The 14,829-nt window shown below is 45.2% G+C and overlaps 1 protein-coding gene across 6 annotated transcripts in view; it reads left to right on the forward strand.

Moving 5' to 3' along the window:
* The window catches only part of TPCN1 (two pore segment channel 1), a 69,417-nt gene extending 54,976 nt beyond the window's left edge, over positions 1 to 14,441 (forward strand). For 5 of the 6 annotated variants that reach the window (XM_073312388.1, XM_073312387.1, XM_073312389.1 and 2 more), the window contains 8 exons: positions 905 to 994; positions 1,524 to 1,639; positions 2,596 to 2,642; positions 4,753 to 4,821; positions 5,279 to 5,363; positions 7,612 to 7,748; positions 8,991 to 9,071; positions 11,408 to 14,441. In XM_073312388.1, coding sequence (XP_073168489.1) covers positions 905 to 994; positions 1,524 to 1,639; positions 2,596 to 2,642; positions 4,753 to 4,821; positions 5,279 to 5,363; positions 7,612 to 7,748; positions 8,991 to 9,071; positions 11,408 to 11,524 — 742 coding nt within the window. In that variant the 3' untranslated portion in view covers positions 11,525 to 14,441. Of the gene's footprint in view, positions 1 to 904; positions 995 to 1,523; positions 1,640 to 2,595; positions 2,643 to 4,752; positions 4,822 to 5,278; positions 5,364 to 7,611; positions 7,749 to 8,990; positions 9,072 to 11,407 lie in introns of those variants that run through there. The other variant, XR_012155006.1, reaches the window with a different exon arrangement.
* The last annotated feature ends 388 nt before the right edge of the window (positions 14,442 to 14,829 follow it).

Raw genomic sequence — 14,829 nt, forward strand, 5'->3', positions numbered from 1 at the left:
CTTTCTTTGCAGTGCAGCACAAAGAAATACATAGAGAGTTCTCTAGCACACTAGGCCTAGCACCTGATGCACAGTAACCCCTTTGTGCTGAGCACAGGGGCAACCCCACTTTGGAACTTGTTTGGTTTTTAAGAAATGATGTTTTTTGTGCAAAGAAAGTTTCACAAAGAAGATATATATACCCAGTGTTGCCTCATGTCCTTGGTACAATAGGGGACCCAGATGGGTTACAGTTATTTCAAAATGATGTGGAATGCCCGTTTAATTCGTCACTGAGATAAGTAGCCATTGTCAGTCTATGACATCACAGTATCTTATTCCCCTGCTGCAAAACTAGCTAGGTGTTCAGACATGTTAATGAACTATCCTTATTCTTGAAGCTGTTCTGACATCACTGCTGATGGTCAAGGAAACAAAGAGGATACAGCTATGTTGGCTTGTGCTTCATTAGAGAAACTGGGTGGTGGGGTCCTACACTGGGGTTTACGGTAGATGGTAGAGATGGAAAACTGCTTAGAGAACAGCCAGTCTGAGTGACTTTGCTTTTTTCTCTGTCCTACCAATTGGCGAATAACAGAATTAGGCTACGTCCACACTGCGCTCCTTACAACGGTGCAGCTGTGCTGTTTCAGCCACACTGTTGTTAGGCACGCAGTTTAGCCGCTCTTTGTCACCAGGACAAATGCTCTCCTGACGACGATATCAGATCACCCCAAACAAGGGGGGATAGCGTCATCGGCCGGAGAGCATCTCCCACCGACAAAGCGCTGTCCACACTGGTGTGTTTCATCGTTAAAACTTCTGTCGTTCAGGGGTTGTTTTTTTCACACTCTAGAGGGACAAAAGTTTTAACAATGAAGGTGCAGTGTAGACAAGGTCTTACTTTTGTTTCTCTTTCCTCCAGCCTGGGCTTAACCCTACTTATCTTCTACTACTCCTTCGCCATTGTCGGCATGGAATTCTTCTCTGGGGTTGTCTACCCAAACTGCTGCAAGTAAGTACCCAGCAACCACCTTCCTCTGAAACAGCCTTGTTAATAGCCTGGTTCAATGCCAAGCCAGGAGCATCGTGTGTCATATCTGTATTTTCCTATCAAGAAAAGGCCAGTGGATGTGTGTTTACGAAGAGTGGTTGTTCTGAACTGAGATTCACCGTAAAAGGGAGACTTATCACTTCTCTTGCTGAGACTCAGTGCAATGATCTTTACTTACAGTTTGAGAAGGGAGAGGGGTAGTATTGTGCTGCTGGGTATTTGAATCGCTGCCTGAAGCAGCTGGGCTGGGCTGGTTGCTCTATAATGGCACCACAGCAAAGCCCCCATGTAATAGGTATGATGCTGCAGTGCCCTTGCCTGGGGGGTACCACTTTAGAGAATGGCATTCAAAATGCAACAAGTGTTGGCAAGAAGGAAAAATAGCCTCCCTGCCCACAGGTCTCTCAGCATGCCTGTGTCTGTCAGCACCTGGAGCGTTGCACATCTTTCCAGAGCACCTCTCATTGTATGTTCTGGCTTCTCTAATCAGCACGAGTACAGTTGCAGATGCCTATCGCTGGGTGAATCACACGGTTGGAAACAAGACAGTGGTGGAAGAAGGTTACTATTATCTCAACAACTTTGACAACATTTTGAACAGCTTTGGTAAGAGGAATATTTACATCTTGGTTCTTATCTTAATTGTTGTAATACTCCTCGCATCTACTGCTGCTGATTGCAGAATGACCCTGTGTGAATCTGGTGCTTCTGTAGGGGTGAGACTCTTAACATAGCTTGCATAAACACCTGCCCATGCTTCCTTCTAGTCCCCAGAATTCTACCAATGCATGTCAGCCCTGGTCCTCAGTACCCCTTCCCATTCTAACCCTGCCACCTGCAAGTGGCTCTGCCAAGTGACCTGTAACACCCCTGCTCTGGATCCCTAATCCTACTTATACTGTACACCTCAAACCTGCAGCAGTATCGTTCTGCTGTCCTGGGTTCTGCTGTCCTGGGTTCTGCTGCTGGCTAAGAGAATCCAACTGTGTGGTGATTTTACAAGGTAAACATATCCTGGAGACAAGCATGAAACCTGCCGACTTGTTTTGACATGTGATCTGAACCAGTTTTGAATCCATGTTTCCAGAGATGAATAAAGAGAGCAACTCCACTATCCTGCTGAGCCTCTAACACTGATCTTGTCACTCTGTTGTTTTTTTTTTTTTTCTGACTTTAAACATGAGTCTGGCCTGCTGGAGGAGGAGGAGGATGATAGTGGTGATTTTTCTTTTTTTTTTCTTTGTGGATCTCTCAAGAGTGTTGCTTAGTGTGGCCTGGTATGGCAGACTCTGTGCTCTTTGTTATACCATTATAACACTAGAGTCACTCCATTGTCATCAGTAGGGTGACTTCAGATTAACTGTGGTATGACTGAGAGTAGAATCTGTCTTCTGTCATCAGCACTCAAGTATTTCAGTCTCTGTTGGCTATCCTGAATGAGGTATCTTATGAAGAAAGTGGGAGAAAGCACATAATAGGGGAAACAGAGGAATTGAAATGACTTTGAAACTGGTCAGGCTGGCTAAAGCACTTCTTGTTTTGTCCTTTCTGTCTCCATACAGTTACGCTGTTTGAGTTGACAGTTGTCAATGATTGGTACATCATCATGGTATGTAGATCTCGGGGTACTTAAATGTATTCTTGTGTATACCACAGAATTCTTGCCAGCAAGGTAAAGAAGTATGGGCTGGATGAATGGATTATAAGGTGGATAGAAAGCTGGCTAGATCGTCGGGCTCAACGGGTAGTGATCAATGGCTCCATGTCTAGTTGGCAGCCGGTATCAAGTGGAGTGCCCCAAGGGTCAGTCCTAGGGCCTGTTTTGTTCAATATCTTCATTAATGATCTGGATGATGGTGTGGACTGCACCCACAGTAAGTTTGCAGATGACACTGAACTGGGAGGAGTGGTAGATACGCTGGAGGGTAGGGATAGGATACAGAGGGACCTAGACAAATTAGAGGATTGGGCCAAAAGAACTGATGAGGTTCAACAAGGACAAATGCAGAGTCCTGTACTTAGGATGGAAGAATCCCATGCACCGCTACAGACTAGGGACCGAATGGCTAGGCAGCAGTTCTGCAGAAAAGGACCTAGGGGTTACAGTGGACAAGAAGCTGGATCTGAGACAACAGTGTGCCCTTGTTGCCAAGAAGGCCAATGACATTTTGGGATGTATAAGTAGGGGCATTGCCAGCAGATCGAGGGACGTGATTGTTCCCCTCTATTCGACATTGGTGAGGCCTCATCTGGAGTACTGTGTCCAGTTTTGGGCCCTGTACTACGAGAAGGATGTGAAAAAATTGGAAAACGTCCAGCAGAGGGCAACACAAATGATTAGGGGACTGGAACACATGACTTATGAGGAGAGGATGAGGGAACTGGGATTGTTTAGTCTGCAGAAGAGAAGAATGAGGGGGGTTTTGATAGCTGCTTTCAACTACCCGAAAGGGGGTTCCAAGGAGGATGGATCTAGACTGTTCTCAGTGGTAGCAGATGACAGAACGAGGAGTAATGGTCTCAAGTTGCAGTGGGGGAGGTTTAAGGTTACATATTAGGAAAATCTTTTTCACTAGGAGGGTGGTGAAGCACTGGAGTGTGTTACCTAGGGAGGTGGTGGAATCTCCTTCCTTAGAAGTTTTTAAGGTCAGACTTGACAAAGCCCTGTCTGGGATGATTTAGTTGGGGATTGGTCCTGCTTTGAGCAGGGGTTTGGACTAGATGACCTCCTGAGGTCCCTTCCAACCCTGATATTCTATGATTCTATAGTCAGCACCAGGGTTTTGTCATCAATTCTTAATCACTCTGCAGCGCAAGATTCTCTTTAACACAGATTCTTTTTCATCACTCTGATGGAAAGTGGGTAACTTTTGGCTGACATGGATGGGATGAGAGGGTGGCACTGTTAGCTGCCTGCCAGGAGCTGTCCTCCCCAGTAACATCACTCAGATATTCTGACAGACAGGTTGCCACTGGCTGGCTCTGCGCTGTACCTTTTGGCTGTTATACAGCATGTGACAGCTATTGAGCAATTCTGAATGGTTTAGGGAGAAGATGGAAGGTTCTGAATGCTGCCCTTTTACCTCATGTATTTCTCAATTAGGTTTCTCATCAGTCGTCTTATTTCTTCTCTCCTCCTCCCTGTCTCCTCTTTCTCCCCCTACCCCCATCCTCCCACCTTGCTATGTATGGTTGAATGGCAGCCATTCTCTGTAATGCTACGCAGGAAATCTGCACTAGGAATAACCTCAGGATCCTTGATCTAATTAATTCTGAATGCAGCATGACAGACCTGTTGTACCTTTGGTGTAAGGGTGTTAGTGCCCTCACTCTTCAAGCACTTCTGTACTATAGCTTGTTGTCGCAGGCACTATGCTGTATATTGGTAGCTAGATATGTAGCGAGATAGCTATCTCTACGCTTTTCTGTAGCACTCGTCACCATTGTGTGAGTATTTACACATCAAAGTAATATATGGGAATCTGTGTTCAATCCTTTAGGGGAAGGGCTTCTGGCCCAGGGGCCAGCTGGGGCTTTGAGTATGGTAGAGGCAGTCCCTGGGGTTAGATACGTGAGGTGCACTACTTGTCCTGTATTTCATGAGGTACCGATTTATATTTGGGGGTGGGGAGGCGTGCTGCTTTGTCTGCTCTCAAGGGGACTAATGCAGCTTCCCTCCTCTTTGCCTGCCACTGAACTCCTGCCTCTCTTGTCCCTAGGAAGGGGTGACCTCACAAACCTCTCACTGGAGCCGCCTCTACTTCATGATCTTCTATATTGTGACCATGGTAGGTCCTCAGTGCACTTTTGATGGAAAATCTCTAAATGCCAGCAGCAGTCTTGCTATGCTCTAGTGGAAGAATCCGCAGCCAATTAGGGACGTTCTCTTTATGAAACGTAGCTCAGAACGACGCATGTGTCCAAATCACTTTTACTGGCTTTGATATGGCAAGAACTACAAGTGTTGCCAGAGTAGACTCATTATTATGTAGCTGAATGTGAGTTATAGTGGTGTGTAGTGATAACTCCATCTTGTCATACCGCCCATTCCCAGTTCACTGGCAGGCTGTTACACAAACACGTCACCTAGACTCATGGATTAGGATTTGTACACTCCCTCTGCTGAAAGGAGGGGTGAGGGGAAGCAGCAAGAATTCAGGTGCAGTTCAATTAGAACCAGACTTGGAAGGATGCTGCAGTTACAAACCCTGTGACGCTCTCTACTCATTCTGGCTCCCTTCCCAGGTGGTGATGACGATCATTGTGGCCTTTATACTGGAGGCTTTTGTGTTCCGCATGAACTACACCCGAAAGAACCAAGGTTCAGAAGGTCAGTGCCAGGCCTGGCCAGCCTGCTGGTCTGTATAACTTTGCTCCCAAAGTCTGGCTTGTGTGTATGAGAGAAAACAACTGAACAGGAAAGGCCTGATTTTATAACCTCCTCACGTGCACCCACAATTCTGTAGTTGCAAATAACGGCAGTTACAACTGCTGCCATTGGATATCCAGCTATCTGAGCTGGGTGTAATCGGGTAGCTTGATATTTAAATACAGCAACTGCAGTTATTTGATTTAAATATCAAGCTACCCGATTACACCCAGCTCAGATAGCTGGATATCCAATGGCAGCAGTTGTAACTGCGGTTATTTGCATTCCCAATTGAGTGCGCACAAAATAGGCTATGAGGTGTAGATCCTTTTTTTAAAAATCAGACCTTTTGGCCCCAAACATCCTCGGAACTAGAAAAACCCTCCCAATCCAACATACCTGCCATCACCTTATTGATTGTTCTTTTCTAACTTGTTGATAAGATGTGGCTCCTCTTGCCATCTCCCAGTCTGAAGAGCTTAACACAGTCTCCCACAGTATTCTTGCCAGCAAGTTGAAGTAGTATGGGCTGGATGAATGGACTATAAGGTGGATAGAAAGCTGGCTACATTGTCGGGCTCAATGGGTAGTGATCAATGACTCCAAGTCTAATTGGCAGCCGGTATCAAGCGGAGTGCCCCAAGAGTCAGTCCTCGGGCGAGTTTTGTTCAATATCGTCGTTAATGATCTGGAGGATGTTGTGGACTGCACCCTCAGTAAGTTTGCAGATGACACTAAACTGGGAGCAGATGTAGATATGCTGGAGGGTAGGGATAGGATACAGAGGGACCTAGACAAATTAGAGGATTGGGCCAAAAGAAATCTGATGAGGTTCAATAAGGATAAGTGCAGGGTCCTGCACTTAGGACGGAAGAATCCCATGCACCGCTACAGACTAGGGACCGAATGGCTAGGCAGCAGTTCTGCAGAAAAGGACCTAGGGGTTACAGTGGACGAGAAGCTGGATCTGAATCAACAGTGTGCCCTTGTTGCCAAGAAGACCAATGGCATTTTGGGATGTATAAGTAGGGGCATTGCCAGCAGATTGAGGGACGTGATCATTCCCCTCTATTCGACATTGGTGAGGCCTCATCTGGAGTACTGTGTGCCGTTTTGGGCCCCACACTACAAGAAGGATGTGAAAAAATTGGAAAACGTCCAGCAGAGGGCAACACAAATGATTAGGGGACTGGAACACATGATTTATGAGGAGAGGCTGAGGGAACTGGGATTGTTTAGTCTGCAGAAGAGAAGAATGAGAGGGGATTTGATAGCTGCTTTCAACTACCCGAAAGGTGGTTCCAAAGAGGATGGATCTAGACTGTTCTCAGTGGTAGCAGATGACAGAACGAGGGGTTATGGTCTCAAGTTGCAGTGGAGGAGCTTTAGGTTGGATATTAGGAAAAACTTTTTCAGTAGGAGGGTGGTGAAACACTGGAATGCGTTACCTAGGGAGGTGGTGGAATCTCCTTCCTTAGAAGTTTTTAAGGTCAGTCTTGACAAAGCCCTGTCTGGGATGATTTAGTTGGGGATTGGCCCTGCTTTGAGCAGGGGGTTGGACTAGATGACCGCCTGAGGTCCCTTCCAACCCTGATATTCTGTGATTCTATATGCCTCTAAAGGAATAAGTCAACACCTTGACTGGCCCTGTTTGTTCCTGTACAGCCAGCTTTGTGCTATGAAGCTTCAGAAGAGTCTCACAAAAATGATGAAAGGATTGGGGAGCAAGCCTTATAGTGATAGTCTCAGGGAGTTTGATGTATTTAGTGTAATAAGAGAAGGCCAAGGGTTTACTTGATTATGGTTTACAAGTACCTACACGGGCAACAACAATTTGATGATGGGTTCTTCAGTCTAACAGACAAAGATATAACAAGATCCAGTGGCTGGAAACTGAAGCTAGGGAAACTTTTAACAGTGAGGGTAATTAGCCATTGGAACAATTTACCAAGGATTGTGATGGATTCTCCCTCATTGGCAGGTTTTAAATAAAGATTGGATCTTTTTTCTAAAAGATACGCTCTAGTTCAAACAAGAATTAATTCAGGGAAGTTCTCTAGCCTATGCTATATGGGTGGTCAGTCTAGATGATCACAGTGGTCCCTTCTGACTTTATAATCTCTGAAAACCCCGTTAGGATTATTGCCCTTGCTGATTAAAACTGTGACTCCCAATGTCTTCTCCTTGTTTTCTTTCCCTCCCTCTGAAGAAGACAATGGCATTGTCCTGGAGAAGGAGATCTCCAAGGAGGAAATGGCAGGTGTAATTGAGCTCTTCAGACGGAATTGTGCTGCCTCTGAAACTGCTCCGCTGCAGAAGGTCGTTGCACAAATGGACAAATATGAGGTACGGAGAGAAGCTGGGATTCAGGCCACAATGCCTGCACTTCTGTGGTGCAACATCCTGGGTCACAGCTGTGGGATTTAAAGGAGCTCTTCTGCTATGGTGCAGAGAAAGCCAAGGGCATATGTGGAAAGAGGCTCTTGTTAGAATCTGCTCTGTTGAAGGGACTCTGGATTGGTGCCCTGCAGATGAGCACTTAAAACTCATTGCACTGAAGAAACTGCAGTTGAATTCCCAGGGCACTGGCCTGAATTCCCACTGTATTCCTGAGATTAAGACCTATCTCACCATACAGAATAAACATTGCTAAGAGGCATCCTGGCCAGCTCACCCCACTGGAAGGAGCATTCTGGTTTTTGAGAGTTCCTAATACTGCAGTTACTGTCCTATAATTCACCTGTGCTGCCCAGTCTGTTTTCTACCTGACCCACTACTGTACAGCTGTCCATACAGTTCTGAAGCATTGTGCCATAATATAACTGTCAGTTCCAAGTTTCAAGCTTACTTCTCTGAAGATGATGGCAATTACTTTTACCACTGGTATCACAAAAGGGATATTGTAAAGCCTGAAAATGAAGATACCTTGAAAACTGTCCCACGCTGTAGCTCTTCCCTTCGAGAGCTCTGTGTCTCATGATGCTGGGAAACTTTAAACTGATTTTTGTAATAGCTGGAATTTGCCCCTTCCATCCCACCCCTCGAATTGTAGACACCAAACTTGCTGTACTAGATGACAGCACGTTTGTATCAGTTGGCTTACTGTGTCTCTCATTGCTTGGGTATTGAAATGTTGAGCAATTGTACACATAGAAAAAATTCAGAACTGGAATCTTGAAGGTTACATCTGCCAAAGAGGCAGTTTTCAAGATATTAAGTCTAAAAATGGCTCTAACCTCAACCATGTCCATTTAAAGAAACATCTAAATAACTGTTTAAATAAGAAAGTTAAACCAGTAACTGTAAGGATATTCTTAATACTCCTCAATTATAAATAACCCAAAATGATCCCACAGTAACTTAGGCTGTTACTCTCTGCTTGTGTGAGTTGAAACTAACAAGACCCCTTGAGTAACCTGGCGGGTATAGGTGAAATGAGGAAAGTTTAGTTAGGCACAGTCTCCCTCAGGAAGCTTGGGTTCTCATCTCACCACTGATCTAGCTGTCACCTAGTGGGGCAGGGAGTTGTTGGAGGACCTGGGTTCTTTTTCCCATTTTATTAATATCTCTATACTTTTGTCTTCTCAGCAAACATCGATGCTGTTTCTGGGACGGAGATCAAGGACCAAAAGTGACTTAAGCATGAAAATGTACGAGGAGGAGATACAGGTAGGAAACATCGAGTTGCAAACGTCCTCATAAGTTTCTGATTAGTAATGGACATTTTCCATTGGTTAGAATGTTTAATCATTCTTTAAATGTTGGGAGTCTGCCACCCAGAAGAACCAGACAGCCGGATGCTCTGCAGAATATATAGTATTTAAAGGGCATCTCACAATATTCATAACCTCTTACATTTATGTAGCCCCTTAAAGGCCAAAGTGCTTCACAAACTGGTGCATGCCACTGAAATGAAGTGCTCTCCAGGGTGAAACGCAACACATATTTACCAGTGCCATCAACACCACCTGGCAGTTCAGGGCAGGAGGTGAAAAATAAGGATTAGAAACACCTAAACTGTGTCTACACTACGCAGCTTACAGTGGCACAGCTGCTGGTGCAGATGCTCTAAACTGATGGGAGAGAGTTCTCTCATCGACTTAATTACTCCATTATGCAATTACTTAATTACCGCGAGTGGCAGGAGAAGCTCTCCCGCCAAAACAGCACTGTCTACACCGACGCTTAGGTCGGTATAATTTATGTCACTCGAGGGTGGCTTATTCACACCTCTGAGTGACACAAATTATACCAACGTAGGCTGTAGTGTAAACATAGACCTAGATTAACTGATTAAGCAGTTCCTGCTAATATCCTTCAAACATAGGAGGTCTCTGCTGCAAAGGACAGTTGTTTTCATGCTTCTGTCTTTACCAATTTCTTTCTTGTCAGTTATTAGTCTTATTTACTCCATTGAATAGCACCGTGATAGGGTACCCTTGTCCATCTCAGATGGACAGACCATGGTCTTCATGGTTATGGAGGCTGAACTCCCCTCTTTACCCTGAGGTGCTCCTACCATGCCAATCCTGAGCATATTGGTGAAGAAACCCCCGCAGTCAGTCTGTTGAGCTGTGGGCATAGACTATTATACCACTTGAGCCAGTGGGGGTGGCATCATCCTTCCTTCTCTTGAGCCTGCCCTCCCCTGCCCAACCACTCCTGGGTCAGTCGGAGGGGGCTCACTAATGAGCAGTGCAAACTGTAGGTGCACTTCCCCCATTTTATTTCCTTGGAGGCTTAGTATGAAATCACAGGGCTGACTGGAAAACAAGCATTCCATTTGATGAAAAATTAACAGTTTGAAATGGGTAACAAATGTTGATCTAAACAAAGACCTTTCAGAAACGAGAGAGCAAGAGACTGACCATGCGCTCCAAGCTAGCTAATAGCGGTGTGATTAGGGCATCTCCATGTTCAAGGTCCTGCCCTGCCTGATTGAGCAAGGACTTGAACCTGGATCTCTCATGTCCCAGGTGAGCGCCCAAACCACTGGGCAACTAGCTGTTCCGAGGGTGTTTGGGCACTCGCTCTCCCCAGTGGAAGTTTAGGCGAAACCAAAACATTTCCACAAAATTTTGGTTTCAACAAAAGCCTTTTGCTGAAAAGCTGCTGACTCGCTCTAAACATGAGGAGCCTTTTCAAACACTGGTAAGCTCATTAATACATAGACCAAAGGAACTGATCAGGTCACTGGAACATCCCATGCTGTGCACTGAGGAGTGCACCAGAAAAATCCCTCTCTGGAGGGAAGGGGCCTTTAACTCCACAGGAATTTGTCATGACTAATTTGATGATGATGGATACCAAAGGAGTTAATCTCTGCATCTTTCTGGTGTCCCTTCTGTTGCTAGCAGTGGGATGACCTGTGGCTCCCACAATGAGTGTAACCCTGGAGCTATTCTTTAATGTTGGTCAGAATCTGCTGAGACTCTTCTAGTTTATAGTGAGTGAAATGACCAGTCTGTCCTTAGCAAATGAATCTTAAATGACTGCAAAGGAGGCATGTCACTGAAAGATTAAACGTCCTCACCAGGATTTCCCAGTGCATCCTGCTGTAGCAAACTGCATATGAAGTGATGGGGTGATAGTTAATGCTTTGGACCCAGGAGCTGAGAGCTCAGTGCTTCCATCCTGCAAATGTTACAGCAATGCTCTAGTTAACCCTTTCCTGACAGCAGCTCCAGTTGTATCCAAACTTCACAGTGGAGGAAAAACAGATGTTTATAGAAGCCTGAAAAGAGACAACTAACTAAGCCCTCGCCATTTACTACTGCCAAAGCATCTGAGATGTATTGCACCCCTGGGTTCTCTTGTGTTTCACAGGGAATCATAGAATCATAGAATATCAGGGTTGGAAGGGACCCCAGAAGGTCATCTAGTCCAACCCCCAAGGGGGAAGGGGGAGAGGGTGGCTGTTCAGGACAACGAGAGGGGCATGGGGGAGAATAGAATGGTATGGTGAAGAGACTTCTCTCATTGGGTATGTTCTTCCCTCTGTTCAGGAGTGGTATGAAGAGCATTCCAGAAAAGAAGAGTATCAGTGGCAAGAAGATGTCTTCCCATCCGGCAACCCCATGCCATCCTCGGGCCTCAGGCAGCGCTCACAGACAGTTATCTAGGCCAAGCTAATGCAAATCATCTTTCTATGCAATAACCCCATAGTATTATTTTATAATGTATATAGATATATTCAGTATATCAATCAAATTTGGAGTTTAAACATCTCTTCCCCTGGAACACATCATGAGTTGCTTTGAATAAATGAAAAGCAAAGACCCAGAGGACTCAAAATAGGACTGCTGGAACCAAAAAATAAATATATAACTCTTCAGCAAGACCCTATGCTGCAACTGTAACTAATGAGCATCTAGTACAGAATACTCAGTTGTTCTTCCTGGCCTATGCTTCCCCGACACGGGCCTACAACTAGTCTTACCAGTCGGAAGCCATGGGTGAGGGATATTTAATCCTTTGGAAGAAGGAAATAATACTGAACCCACCTGCTAATATTGAAGTCCGGTACTTAAAATATATTTTCTTTAACCCATTAATTCTTAAGTAAAAGGATCAGGGGGCAAGTTTGTATTTCCCTCCCCATCTAGTATCCAGCAAGATGGGCTTGGATGAGAAGTTACCACTTTAATCTAAACCCATTCTGCCTCTTCCTAACTACCTAGGCTTATTGATGGTTCTAGAGACACTCCCAAGAGCGGTTTCATTCCTGAATAGCTCATTCAACCTCTTAAATCTGTTCTTTGGAGGAAGGCTGTTGGACTGAGCTCCAGTAATTCTGTGGATCCTTACTAAAAGTTATGAGACTTGACAGAGTTTGGGAGCAATGCCCTTGCTGAAGCGATCAGAGTTCAGTACTGATGTCTGTGCTACGCAGTGTCTGTGCTATGCAGGCTGGGAGCCATTTGACAAATCCCAAAACTCCGGCGATCTGATAGTAGGTGAGATGCAAATTCCACAGGATGGTGATTCTGAGCCTTTGTCATTCCACCCTCCAGTTTATAAGCGGAAGATCTTTGCCTGGTATGAGAATGAGACGGGCTTCTGCAGCACAAGGTTGGTGACTGAGCTTCATGTGGGGCTGCGTTGAGAAGTGCTGGGGAGGCATGTGTGCATATGCATGCACACCTCTGTGCAATCACCACCTGGGTAATGTCGCCTTTGCTTTCCCAGTCAGGTTGACGTGACCTAGGGTGACCAGATGTCCCGATTTTATAGCGATGGTCCCGATTTTTGGGTCTTTTTTTTATATAGGCTCCTATTACCACCCACACCCTGTCCCGATTTTTCACATTTGCTGTTTGGTCACCCTAACATGACCACAAGGGAACTTTTCTCCTTGTTTGCCTTCTCTCTGGCAAAAACTTTGCCAGCTCTGGGAACCACTAATTTAGGAATCAGGGCCAGTTTGGGAAGTTTTTCTAATGGCAGAACTGAACTTAGAGATGTGGAAAACAACTCTTCCATCCGCCTGCCCTTCTGTATCATACATAGAGGCAGCCTCTGTTCTCTGCTCTGTCACAAACCTGTTCCGTGACCATGGACAAGGTCACTTAATCTCTCAGTGCTTCTGTTTCCACACAATGGGAGGAACGAAGCTCGCTTGCGTAAAGCACGCCAAGGTCTGTGGATGGAAAGTGCTAAGTATTATAAAAGCATGTAGTCACGGCACATGTGCATTGGCAGATCAAAGGAGAGGTTGCCATGGCATCTTACCTTTGAAATTTGCTGTCACCAATGGGTGCGCCCCTCTAAATGAAGGTGAGAGCTTTTGGGAATCCTGTTGGCAATCTGCACTCCAAAACTATTGCATAGGAGACTGCCTCCCTCCTAAAGCAGACGGCATTAATCCTAAGGTAATACCCCCTTGTCCTTGGAGTTATAGACCCACTGTGAAGGACCATATTGCACTAGAGAAGGGAAGGGAAAGAGTTTCTACAGCTGGCTGCACTGTTCATTTAGGAGCTGCTTTGTCATTCCCATTATGGCCTGTGATGAGATTTTTCAAAAGCATCTTAGTCTTAAGAGCCCAGTTCCCGATGATTTAAGTCTCACATGCTTTTGACAGCCTCCCCCTTGATGGAAGTGGTTCAGAGAGGTCTGACTAAGTGAAGGAGATGGTAGTCACCATGCCTGCATCCACTGCATGCTACTTGTCCTCACTGCTGCATTATGGAATTCATCGGATACTCAGATGAAACACTCTGCTTCCTTTTTGTGTGCAATGGGCTCCATAGTTATGACGTGACACCTGAGCCCTGCCGAGCTTCCCTCTTGAGAAATGGCAGCCATTTTCCAAATTGTGTATATCACATCCAGGACACTCCCTAATGAGCAGCACTGGAAAGAGCACATCTGTTGTTGCTTCTACGCATGGAATCCTAGCTCTGGTGTTTCACTCTACACTAATCTCTAGATGCTGCAAAAGCACAACTTCTATTAATTGCTGGCAGGATGGAAAGCCCCAGGATTGTAAGGGTTTAAAACAAATGCAGCTGTTAGGGAAGTAAAAAAAGATGATTTTCAAAGCCATCATTCAGGCCTTTTTGCACTTCTGGGGGGCAGGGGGACTATATAAAGGGGGCATGAACCTGCAGAACATGGAGTGGAGTTTTCAAGAGCGCCCTCATGTGATGAAGCGTGCACAGGATTGCTGAAAGACTAAAAGTCCTACTCTGCCTTCTGTGGTTTTATTGCTGAGATTTTGATCTGGCCTGAAATATGCACTGTATTTTTTTTTAAACTGAGGTGGTTTGTAGAGGTTACTTTTTCCAAATGACTTAACAGTCACAAGGGAAAAAAAAGTTCGAGTACGGGGCATCCCCTTCCAATTGTCCTCCCCATCCCTGTCTTAGACATTGACTTACCGTAACTACAAAGACAATCATTTTGTAGGGATAAGGGAGGAAACGCTGCAGGATTTTGTATGCTGGTGGTTTGTTTATAAGTAACTTTATGGACATGTCTGTACAACAGCATGTAGATTTTCTGGCACATTAATAAAAACATCCTCTGCTACATAGACAGCTGCCTCTGCTGCTCTTTCCTGTGTCTGTTTCAATAACCAGTTGGTTTGTGGGTGAGCTATTGCCAAACTGAGAGGATCCCTGTCCTCCTTAGATTGCAGTCACTAGGCCCCACTCTAAAAGCTGCCATAAACTTCTGCAGCGATACATTTGAAATGCGAAGTGACCCTAGGATTTTGTAAACTGGCTGCTCCCTTCCTCCAACCCATGAGTTGTCCCTTGTGGTCTAGAGTGAAATTTTCAGAAGTGCCTAGATTCCATTTTTGTATGTGACTTAGGAGCCCACGTCTCACTGACTTTCAGTGTGATTTAAGATCTTAAGTGCCTGTCACTTTTGAAAATGGGCTTTTTCAAATATCACTTTTAGATGGTTTTTACATCTTGTG

Source organism: Lepidochelys kempii, chromosome 15 (assembly GCF_965140265.1).
Source record: "Lepidochelys kempii isolate rLepKem1 chromosome 15, rLepKem1.hap2, whole genome shotgun sequence".
Lineage (NCBI taxonomy): Eukaryota > Metazoa > Chordata > Testudines > Cheloniidae > Lepidochelys > Lepidochelys kempii.